The sequence below is a fragment of the Loxodonta africana genome, chromosome 13 (genome assembly GCF_030014295.1).
Source record: "Loxodonta africana isolate mLoxAfr1 chromosome 13, mLoxAfr1.hap2, whole genome shotgun sequence".
Lineage (NCBI taxonomy): Eukaryota > Metazoa > Chordata > Mammalia > Proboscidea > Elephantidae > Loxodonta > Loxodonta africana.
Window position 1 is genome coordinate 48128016 of NC_087354.1, and position 12470 is coordinate 48140485.

Here is a 12470-nt window from a genome sequence, read left to right on the forward strand (position 1 = left end):
CCTGGGGTACTTAACTCTTCTGTTATTGATTTACTGTGGTTTGCAAGGTAATGCTGAAGAAAAGTAAAAGTATGCAAGCTTGGAATGCATTTTCTGTGGTGGTGAATGGTGTGACCTGTTTTCTGAGGTGGTGGTGTTGGTCATGCTCGCCATCAATAAGTGACACCGCACACTTTATCTGGTTACAAATAAACTGGCTGCCTACACTGGCAGAGCCCAGGAAACCAGTGTGTTTTCCCTGTTAAAAAGGACAAAGTTACTTTGTAATAACTTGGTGTTTATCGATAGTTAGGCTCCGGTTTAACAGGGGATTTTAGTTCAATAAAATTCACTCTGGGTGCATGAAGAGACTTCTGTGAGCCTGCTTTCTGATTTGGTTGTTAGAGTATAAGGGCTGTCCTTGGCACATTCATGGCTACTCGGTTCCCTGAGGTGGAGAAACAAAATCCTCAACAATTTGAAGTCTACCCTCATTATTGATTCAAGGGCAAAATGATCACATTGTTTCAAATTTGGACATTTATATGAAAAATTATCAAGTAGTATTTTCCTGTTTAGTGAAACTCCCTGTTTCCCAAAGCCAAAGGCACTTCATGTATCTACAGGCCACTAATCTGACATCCTTATATAAGGCTAACAATCTTGGCGTTAAACTTGTAAAAAAAGCCTTCTAAGGCCAAAGGAAATATTTTACTGTCCATGCACTAAAATTTGAAAACTTCAGCTAATTTCTGAAGTCTTTAATCAAGTCAATTTTCTTGTATTGTAGGTTTAATTCTAACAAGCTTAGTTGTTTGGTTTTCCAATCTAAAACGCAAGAGAAATGGCCAAATACAGGAGGAAAGGGGAAGGGCTGTTAGAGGGAGGAATAAGACCAGGGGCAAGAGGTGACACCTATTAGCAAAACCAACAACAAAAACCAAAGCAAAAAACCAGTTTGGGGTCGACAAGAGTAGGGAGAAACGGTCCTATATCAATACCAGGAGACACTGCTATGGTAGAACAAAACATATATATCACTAGTAATGTCCTAATGTAATTTTTTTTTTTTGGGAAAAAAAAAAAAAGGCTAAATTCTGATAGGGAATACATTTAAGAAGATCTCTTACCTTTAACTTCTTTTTCTTAAGTTTTGATTTTATAAAGAATAAGTTTCAGTTGCCTGAATAATTTCCTTCTGTGGAACAGCTTATTCATCAATGATGCTGAATAAAAGAACTGCTGCCATAATGAGTTCTAGAATGTCAATGTTAAACACAGTGAAAGTGCTCACAACCATTGAGACTCTTTGCCCAGTGTCTCTCTCAGTCCACCACGTAGCACTGTGTGATGTCACAGGGATGGACAAGCCTTTGGATCCTCTGAATTCCGGAAAGGCATATGGGGCCACTTTGGGCCCAGGTTTAACTTGCCTTCCTTTGCAGGGAGTTTGATTACTTCTAAGATTTATTGTCGAAGTGGAGGGATAAAAGAAGTACTTCACAGAGCAGACTTAAAACCTCATCTTGCTTTTTAAATAACATTAGGGATGACATCCTATGACATAGTCTTGGAATGACTGCAGGGCATCTCAGAAACTCAATAGAAGTTTTATATTTTGGGGTTTGGAGTGTTTTGTACTTGCAAAGGTCAGGTAGGAAAGGACCAGGGAAATGAGCCGGAGAGGTGGCCAGAGAGTGAGTGTCAGCTGGTTTAATTTTCTGTGTCAACTCTGAAAATTAGATAAACAATGACAAACCAGGGTCTTTAAATGAACTTGTCACTTCTGGTTTTCTTGATACAGGGTAACATTTTTTCAAGTCCTGGTAGCCCCAAAGACAGAGTTAACCCTTGGGAGGTTACATAAATGTAAAATTCTCCCATCTAAACACAAAAGGTTAAGTCCAAACCTAGAACCTTAAAATTATCCTTGAAATTTAAATACTCTTCTCCTAACAATGAAGGGGGCTTTGCCTAGAGTCAAAAGGTCCAGTCTTTTGTAGGACGGTGTTGGCAACTTCTCGATTTTTTCTTTCCATCATCTTCTTCTCTCCCCAGACCAACTCAACCCTTCGACATGGTCCTCCTTTTGCAAGAATGTCTTTCAGCCATTGTTCTAAGCAATACTGTCCACATGGAGCAGTTACTGGTTCTCTTCTCACCAACACAGGTGGCACACACCCTGCCCTTGCCCCGCCGCTCTTTGTTATGAAGAGGTGGGACGGAAGAACTGCCCTGGCTTCTTTTCAGCCCCAATATGCTTTGTGCTATTGCAAGTTTATGTTTCAGCCACAACATGCTCCCTAGGAGCGAGAGGGACAGGTCAGTGAAGTTTTCTAACAGCTTCCCTTACTGGCTTTGCTATACAAGGATATTTATTCAAAGATAACCCAGTTTGAATATGTTGAATTGGAAGGAGAAATCTGTACATTCACAGACACTGGCATTTGAGTAGCGTTTTTTCATTCCACAAAGTGTTTTCAAGCTCACTATCTCCATCCAAGTATCGCAACAATCCCGTGAAGTAGCTGGACAGTGTAACTGTTACTACCTCCAATAAACCCCAAAAGACCAAACCTGTTACTGCCAAGACAATTCTGACTTACAGAGACCCTACAGGACAGACCAGAACTGCCTCATAGGATTTCTGAGGAGCGGCTGGTGGATTTGAGCTGCCAACCTTTTGGTTAGCGGCCGAACGCTTAACCACTGGCACCACCAGGGCTCCATTACCTCCAATATGAGGGCTCAAAAACTAGGTGCACAGAAATTAAATGTTTGTCCAAAGCAGAGGTAGGATTTGAACTGCATTACAATGCAGCAGTAACAGTGTTATCATAATAACTAACAGTTATAAGCACCTACCCTGTGCCGGTACTAAGCCAGGTGTTTCATTTACATTATTTCATGTGATCTCCAAAAGCCCTCGCAGGAAGTAAAGGGTAACTTATTTTATAAACAAGGATACCGCAGCTCCGAGATGGCAAAGAATGGGCTCCAGGTTGAAGTATCAGGGCCAGGGCCTGGGCCCAGGTTCTTGGACCTCAGGCAGCATCTTTCCCCACACTCTACAACTGGCAGGTAACAGCCTAGAAACAACTCCCCTGTATAACAAAGACACAGATGCCACAGTCTGCCCTAGATAAAGTATGAGATAGGTGACTTAAAGCCCCTGATCCCCCAGTCTTTGGCCCATCCCTAAATTCTGATGCCCCTTCTCTTCCGAAGTTTTTCAAGTTTCAAAATCATCTCTGATGCCAGCTAACTGTTGAGAAAAAAGTCTCAGTAAGCCAGTTCACTTTAAGAGATGAGTAACTCACAACAGCACTAGGCCACATGCACTGAGAAGACGGTGCTCGCCCCAGCTCGGCTTTATCTCTGATCTCTCGAGGGTGGACTGTCCAGGGCGTGAGGGGCTCTATCTGGATAGGTGGGTAATTTACCTGTGGTGTTAGGAGTCCTGGGGATTTCATTCTCTACAATGCAGTTTCTCCCTCTACCTCTGAGACCTTTGTCTACTGCAAAACAAGGAGAACACCAACCTCACAGGAAGGCTATGTATGTGAAGTTCCTAGTCAGAGGTTAGCATGGCAACAGTTCTGTAGTCATGACTAGCAATGGCCTATGTTTTGAAATACTTACCAAAAGTTTCTAAGGCAACTTTCATAATACCTAACACATGTTAAGATTTCACTTTGAGGACTAAGGTATGGCTAACCCAAGCCATGGTACTTTCAATCGCCTCATATGCATGCAAAAGCTGGGCAATGAATAAGGAAGACGGAAGAACTGACGCCTTTGAATTGTGGTGCTGGTGAACAACATTGAATATACCATGGACTGCCAAAAGAATGAACAAATCTGTCTTAGAAGTACAACCAGAATGCTCCTTAGAAGCAAGGATGGTGAGATTGTGCCTTACATACTTTGGACATGTTGTCAGGAGGGATCAGTCCCTGGAGAAGGACGTCATGCTTGGCAAAGTATAGGGCCAGTGGAAAAGAGGAAGACCCTTGACGAGGTGGATTGACACAGTGGCTGCAACAATGAGCTCAAGCATAACAACGACTGTGAGGATGGCTCAGAACCGGGCAGTGTTTCGTTCTGTTGTGCATAAGGTCGCTATGAGTCAGAATCAACTTGATGGCACCTAACAACAACATACCATGAACTGCCAGACGAACTAACAAATCTGTCTTGGAAGAAGTACAGCCAGAATGCTGCTTCGAAGCCAGGATAACGAGACTTCATCTTCATCTCATGTACTTTTGACACGTTATCAGGAGGGACCAATCCCTGCAGAAGGACATCATGCTTGGTAAAGTAGAGGGTCAGTAGAAAAAAAGGAAGACCCTCAGTGAGATGGACTGACACAGTGGCTGCAACAATGGGCTCAAACATAGCAATGGTTGTGAGGATGGTGCCGGACCAGGTAGTGCTTCGTTCTGTTGTATATAAGGTGGCTGTGCGTCAGAACCAAGTTGATGGCACCTAACAACAACAACACATGTTCACTGCTAGCTGTGGCAGATGCCAGAACACAGTTTTTTTGGTGTGACCGCCCTTCTGACAGCTGCACACATGCTGGGTGGATGGGCTACGTTTTTGCCTGACATCAGCCAATAGAGATTTGGGGCCCCGCTGTCTATGTATAAGGACCCTCACCACTCAAGGAGCAGCCCCTCACCTGAACCTCAGGCCTAAAGAACCAACTTAGTCCCCATCTAAACAAGCGTGAGCAGACTTCTCTTGGGTTTACAATTCTGTGCAACTCAAACACAAAACAGAAAAAAGGAGTCCCAACTGTTGCGCTCATGCACAGCCTATAGACAAGGCAGCAGCGCCCTCAGACAGCATTTCAAATACAGTTTATTAGTGTGTGATATGAAAAGGGTATTTTTATTGCATGATATAATGCAATGGGACCTTGGGCGCTCTGTGGAAAGACCTCACACTCAGAAGTGTAATGAACCCATAGTCCCCAAAACATTAGACTGTACATTAACCTATCATTAACGGCACATTAGGGCTAGGGGCATTGCACGCTTGCTGGTCAGGGCTCCATCAGGACAGTGTTGAGAAAACCACACTGTCTTCCCAGGCTTAAAACAAATAGAGAAAATAAATATTCCTGATGTCGACAGGCAGCTTTAAAAGAAGTTCAATCCTAGCTCTGCCTTGCAATTTCCAAGCCTGCCTTCTTAAGAGAGGAAGGAAGACACACAGCCAAACAAAGGGAGGAGAACACAGCCCTTCTATAGTTTCCCCCAGCTACCGGCTGTGCCACCTCAATGTGGGCTTCCAAAGTCATGAGCAGATGGCACCTTTGGCAGGGTAAAAGCTGCCCAAAGGATACTCGGGCCTGGGCCATGGACTGTAGAGGGAGAAGGAGCCCAGGAGACTGTGCATCCGCGTCCCTCTCTTTCCAGATGGGAAATCAAGGCTCAAAAGAATGAAGGAAGGGACAAGCTACCTGAAGGAAAAACAGGCTAAGGGTATAAAAAAATACAATGGCCAATGTGAAAACAAAACAAAAAAAAAAACTAAAAAGTTGGACATCATGCTTAATAAAATAAATGCAAATGAAAAACCACTAGGTATCATTTTATTACTGACCAAAGTCTGATAATTTAGTGTCCAGAAGAGACGAGGGGAACCAGTATTTGCATACACAGTATACAGAGATGGATGGGTAGAGATGGTCACTGCCTTAACAGCAAAAACTGTGAATGGTCTAAATGTTCTACGACAGGATCCTGGTTAAACAAACATGGCACATCCGTATTATGGAATACCAAGCAGCCATTAAAAAGAATGAGATAGACTTCTATATGCTGATATGGAAAGATTTCAAAGACATGTGAAAAAGCAAGGCACAGAACAACTGTTGCTATTGTTTGCCATCGAGTTGATTCCAACTCACAGCAGCTCTGCAGGACAGAGCAGAACTGCCCCACAGGGTTTCCTAGGCTGTAATTGTTATAGGAGCAGAGGGCCAGGTCTTTTCTCCTGTGTAACTGCTGGTGGGTTCGAACTGCCCACCTTTTGGTTAGCAGCCAGATGCTGAACCACTGCGCAACCAGGGCTCCTGGAGAACAATAAAAAGCATCACAAGGTGAGGGTGGGGCTGGGAATGACCTGCAGCAGGCCCCACACCTCAGGACTCTGCTGGGTGCTGCCTGGAGTCTCTCCTGGTCACTGCACAAAGTTTGTTCTGTTTTCTCATTCCTCCATTCTTCCCAATAAAAGAGTCTTGTTATTTCAGATAACAAACTTTGCAGCAACATTTTAAAAACTCTAGATTTTATCTGTCCTAGAGTCTGCCAGCACACACTGTAATTAAAATGTTGATTAGTAAACAGTTTAAATATATGACAGACAATGCAGTTGAAGCCTACAGCTAGGTCAATATATGATTTAGATTTGCCATTTAAAAAATCTCATTTAAATTTTGCATACATTAATCACTACCATACTTCAAGGTTCTGATATCCACCTGACTACAATATTAAAATAAAACTTGCTGCCCCAGGGAAATCCTACTTATTCTTAATTGTTTCGAGGCTTTGATGGGCTTTTAATCTAAGATTAATTTATGCAATTTTAAATAACTCTTCTTATGATTAATAAGCTTGAAAATTAAAAGGAGTCTAAAGCAATTATAATGAGCATTTGGTCATAACCTCATTAGAAGAAGGAGTGAAGGATACAGCTCTGGAATTCTTACAAGACTACAGTTTAAGGTTACTTTTAGAGAAGTCAAACATAGTTCCTGAAATTGCAAAGGCAGGTTAGCAAAGGTCGGTGTTAAAATGACAGCTAGCTGGATTAGCATACTAATGATTTTCCCAGATAGTGACAGAAAGGACACTGAAGAGAAGAGGCAGAAAGAGACAAATGACATGCTACCAAGAAGCCACAGGTTCTGAACTCAGTTTCCCATTCTTTTTGCTAGAGAGCGTCATGAATTTCAGAAAAAGCCAGAGGGTTAGGACATCCCTATCTACAAAGGAGTTTCAGCCAGCCTGGTCCCACCCGGAGCAGGCAGAGATAAGCCCTGAGCCTGCTCCCTGTCGGCCTAATGCGAGGTCCGCTTTCCTGGGCGAGAGCAACCACAGCTTCCTGCTGCCATGCCCCTCCCTGGTGTGCACAGCCCTCGCCGACTGGATTGACCCAAGCGAACTATGCTGTTGTCAGCTGCTGCTGAGAAGATTCCGACTCATGTCACCCCATGTGAGCAGAGCAGAACTGCCCCACAGGGTTTTTAAGGCTTTTGGAAGCAGATGCCAGGCCTGTCTTCCGAAGCGCTTCTGGGGTGGGTTGGAACCACCAACCTTTTACCAACCTTTTGGCTGACAGTCAAATGTTTAACCATTTGCACTACCCAGGGACTCCGTAACTAACTTTACCCTTAATTTCTAAGGGTCTTCTTTGCTTTGGCCAGGGTGGGCTCCTCACAGTCCTATTCTCTCCGGTCTCAGTCCTTTTCTCTTCCTGGAATGTTTTCCCTCTTGCTATGACAATGATAATAGTAATGGTTACCATTTATTGAGTATTATTTTACGCCACACACTGTGCTCAGCACGTAACATACTTTTATCTCACTTTTCACAACTCTTTGTGAGACCCCGTTTCTCTAGGTAAGGAAGCTGAGGCTGAGAGAGGCTGATTCACAAGTGCGAAGTTGAGCGGTTGGTAAAGGTGGCTGGCAGGTAGGAGGAGCTCGCTCTCTGCTGGGCTGCCACTTTCCTATCCCCTTACCCTGTCAAATTCCAACAATCCACAGGTCCAGCAGGAGCCTGGCTCCTTCCCTGACCACTGCAGCCCCTCGGCCCTTCCCTGAGCTCTGCACCACAAGAACAACAGCCACAGTGGTCTGTAAGCTCCTTGAAGACACTGCTGTTGTTGTGTGTTGTCACGTGGATTCCGACTCATCATGACCCCATGTGACAGAGTAGAACTGCTCCCTCTGTATTTAGGCTGTATTCTTTACGGAGGCAGATCGCCAGGTCTTTCTCTCATGGAGTCACCGGGTGGATTTGAACCACCAACCTTTTGGTTAGCAGCCAAGTGCTTAACCGTTGCACCACCAAGGCTCCTTCCGTGAGGACACAGATGTCTCTTAAACACTCGCTCAGAATTTACCACAGCACCTCACAGCCTGGGACAAGTTCTTGCTGATTAACTGTTTTACAATAACCCCCTCCAACAAGATGCTATGTTTTACCAACAATAGAGGTCAGACGCAGAAAGTTAAGGATTCCAGTGACTGGGGAGGAATAATGCACAGAGGCCCTTCCAGACAAAAGAAACTACCAATTCAGTGGGCACTGACTGCAAACACTCGACATACACATACTGCACTTTGCTCTCAGCCACATAAAGCTCCACTAACCACGTGTCATCCAAGAAGCCCACGAATGTCAGGCAGAGGAGAAAAACTTCACCCAAAGAGGCTGAACGATTTACTGTCCCATGCAGGTTTATCACTTAGAGTTTACCAATGCATTTGGGTAAACCCCATTTTCCTTAAGTTAAAAACAAACAAAAACACCCTGTGAGGTTAGTATTATGATCCCTGATTTACAGATGAGAAAGCTGAGGGTCAGATGAGTTAAGTAGTTAGCTAGTGACGACCCAGGTGGTTAAGAGGCAGGGCACTTGACACCATGATTTCTGATACCCAGGTCAGCTCTTCCCAGTTCACCATGTTGCTTCTTGTCTCACGTTCACATCACAGGCTGATTTTGTTCCACTTCTTTCTTAGAGGGCAGGCCAATGAAGGAAAGGAAAAGAAAAGCAAAAAACAACTAACCCTGAAAATTGTGCCTGCTTTCAGAAATGATGAGCAACTGTCCCGGTCATTACAAATCTAAATACAACCTTATGCACAGCAATCCCCTACTCAAAATCCTTTATGACCAGTACGTCCCAGAGAACGGAGCCTAGGTCCCTACGTGTAGAATTCAAGGTCCTTCAAGATCTAGAGCCCACCTCAGGCTCCCCAGACTTCACACATGTGTGGCACAGTCATGCTCGATACCTTGAACGCCTGTGTAGCCATGGACATTGTTGGTTGTCCTCCCCATCCCCTTCCTGACAGACCTCCATGTCTGTTTGGTTTCCTATTCTGTGTTTATATGTCTCTTATGGCACTCACCACAGTTTGGCTTCTATTTCTTTTAGTTTTTTTTTGATGACTCATTCAATAGAGATTATTGAACACCTACTTATTGCCTTGTTGTGCAACCAGTAGAGGGATGCAATGGTTATGGAAAAGCTTTGCTTCTTCATAGGACCATAAGCTCCTAAAGAGCAGGATTAGTGTCTGGTCAACCTCTGTACTCTCCACAGCTGTGTAACTCAAGTAGTTGGTCTGTGAACTGCTTGATACTGCTTCACAATGAGATACGTGCCATAATGTAAACCAACATACAACTTCCTTCATTGAGAAAGTTTTGTTGCTGGTGGGGAGAGGATGTCAGCTGAACTAAACAATGCTTTGAGACACACTTGATTTATACTCTGGCACAAACTCCTTATCTTGTTGCCATCAAGAGATAGTTTAGATACTAGCACTGGTCTGCAGTCCCTACTCTGAGGAAAATTAAGCTAAGCCCTGGTGGCGAAATGGTTAAGCACTCAGTTGGAACTCGCCAGCTGCTCTGCAGGAGAGAAGACCTGATGATCTGCTCCCATAAAGATTTACAGCCTTGGCAACCCTACGGGGCAGTTCTACTCTGTCCTACAGGGTCACTATGAGTTGGAATTGACTCGATGGCACACAACAACAAAAACCACAGCAAATTATAGCACGTAGCAATATATTTGCATATAGAATGTGCTCAGGAAAGTTTGCTGAATTAAAGGAAATTTATCCCAAGCCCAAGGAACAAAATTTCTTAGAAGTTGCTGGTTTCTATAACCATTGATGGTAGAGTTGGAAAGATGGAAAAGGTTTGTGGCCAGGCAACTGGGAGAATGTACTCTGCCTGAAGTTTTTGCTGCAGGTTACAAAACGGTAACAACAACTCATGAATTCTCACACTTCCCCTGAGATCACCAACTAGCAGACCAAGTGCAAACTGCTGGTAATTACTTTCTCTCTTCCTGTTATGTTTGTACTGAGGTCAGGCCACTGTCATGAGGCTTCAATCAGGCCACTGTCACTGGGGAATGGCCGGAAAGTATGTGCAGCCATCCGCTCTCGGCGTGGACCATGGCCCTGCAGAAGCAGGACAAGGTGCCAAGGTGGAGGGAACCACAGGAGTGGGTTAAGCAAAGCTTCCCAGAGGAGTGTCTTAGCATGACAAGCAGAAATTGCTGAAATCCCACAAGTTCCTTTGTGGGGAATTTGTATTTAGTTTTATTTTTCTGGCTGCAAGAAATAATTTGACTTAGCCAAAAATTCTCAAAACTATAACAACCCCTGCCTACAATGCACCAGTGTGCATTTGATGTAGGGCACTAGAAAAATCCTGTGTTCTTCCTGGTGATGCCCCAGTTTACGTATCAGTAAAATAGGAATAAGAATAATCCTTATGGTGTTCATGTAAAGGTCAAATGAGATAACTTATGCAAAAGAACTCTCTAAACCTAAACTCATGTTTAAAAAAATCTTATCTGTTTGGATTAATTTCTCTCTCTATAATAAATCTATTTTTTTAAAGGCTAATGAACAGAACCCTTTCTGAATTCATCTGCAGCCCCAAGTTGGGTGTAACTGTTACTCTGATCTCTTTCAAGTAAACCAAAAGCAAAAGCAAAAACAAACAAAAAACAAACCCGTTGCCGTCGACTCAATTCCCATAGGGTTTCCAAGGAGCGCCTGGTGGATCCGAACTACCGACCTTTTCGCTAGCGGCTATAGCTCTTAACCACTGGGCCACCAGGGCCTCCCTCTTCCACGTAGGCTCAGAGAAAGTAAGTGGCAGTAGCGATATGGGGTCGTGTGAATATTAGAGTGTCTGACATTTTATGATCCTAAGCCATGTTCTACCTGTCATCCTATTCACGAAGCCTCCCCCCCCATACCCCCAGCTAGAAGAAATTTTTTCTTCCCCAGAACTTACTTAACCTGCTAAATTCATATCATTTCAACTCAATAACCATTTATTGAGCATTCTACTCAGGGCTAGGGACTGGGTTAGATGCTAAAGACACAAGGATAAATAAGACATGAACTTGGCCTCCAGGAACTCATGGTCTCATTGGAGCTGTTACCAGTTATGCAAACAAAGCGTGTGAAGTGCATAAAGTGAAGGGTTTACCAGGAGGAAGGACGACACACAGGAGGAAGTCATCAACCCTGTAGAAGCAGGTCTGGGAAAGCTTCACAGAGGCTGTGCCAGCTGGGCCTTGGAGACTGAGCAGGAGTTCACCACGTGGCTGAGACATGAGGAGAGCGCACTGCAGGCCGAGGGAACAGCATAAGCAAAGACATGACAGTGTGAAAAGCCTCACATGTTTGGGGTCTGCCAGGATTTTGGAGTGCCGTGTCCATGTAGGAGCCCTGGTGACACATGTAGGAGCCCTGGCGACACAGTGGTTAAGAGCCTGGCTGCTAACCAAAAGGTCAGCAGTTTGAATTCACCAGGCTTTCTTTGGAAACCCTATGGGGCAGTCCTACTCTGTCCTTTAGGGTCACTGTGAGTGGTAACTGACTGGATGGCAGTGGGTTTTTTGGGTGGGGTACTGGGCAGGAGCTGGTGAGAGAGGATCTTCGGGGATTTTTGTATTCTGTCCTGTGCTTGGCTGTTTCTGTCCTCAGCTTCCTTGCTAGACTGTAAGCTGGCTGGGGTCAGGACTCAGGGCTGACTTGCTGTTTCCTGAGCATCAGGCAGGATGCTTGTACAGAGCAGGCGCTCCACAAATGGCAACAGTGAGTGCTCACAGAAGCGCATGCCTGTGAGGATCAGAGCTGCTCTCTCCCTATTTCACACGGTCCACGAGGCTCCTGAAATACCGCTCTGTACCAGGCGGGTGGCGGTTATCATTCAGCCAGCCCCTTACACACCAGCCTTCTGCCTTCCTCTGGTACTTAACCCACTTTCCAGACGCGATGGCGCTGCTGCCTGTGCAGGAGAGCTGGAAAGGGGGCCATTTCCGAAGGCAGGAAGGGAAGGAGAACGTGCCCAGCCGAAGCGCTGCTGGCCTCCCTGACGGGGAGGAAAAGCTGTTTTGGGGGAGAACTTTCCAGCTGAGGAACTGGTGCCTCAGGCCCTGCGTAAGCCAGCATTCTAGGGTTGCCAATTTGCCTTCCCAAGAGTTAGAGCAAGAGTATTCCAGAGGCAAGGCTGTGGCTTAAAAAAAAAAAAAAAAAAAAAAGTTTAATTTAAAAATTAGAAACTGGAGCAGGCTGTGAGCACAGGGGTTGATTGAAACAAAATTTAAATTCCTGTCAAGCCCATTTAAACACGGGGGCCCTTCATAGACAATTAGCTGCTCCCTGTGAATGCTGAATAAACTCAGGCCTGGTCACTGCAAGAAGA

At 44.7% G+C, this 12470-nt stretch overlaps 1 protein-coding gene across 24 annotated transcripts in view; it reads right to left on the minus strand.

Annotated features, from left to right (window-relative positions):
- Positions 1-12470, minus strand: part of MAP2K5 (mitogen-activated protein kinase kinase 5) — a 279846-nt gene that overhangs the window by 11510 nt on the left and 255866 nt on the right. For 15 of the 24 annotated variants that reach the window (XM_064267345.1, XM_064267344.1, XM_064267343.1 and 12 more), the window contains one exon: positions 11250-11388. The exons of the other annotated variants lie outside the window; for them this stretch is intronic. In XM_064267345.1, coding sequence (XP_064123415.1) covers positions 11250-11388 — 139 coding nt within the window. The remainder of the gene's footprint in view (positions 1-11249; positions 11389-12470) is intronic. 24 annotated transcript variants of the gene reach the window in all.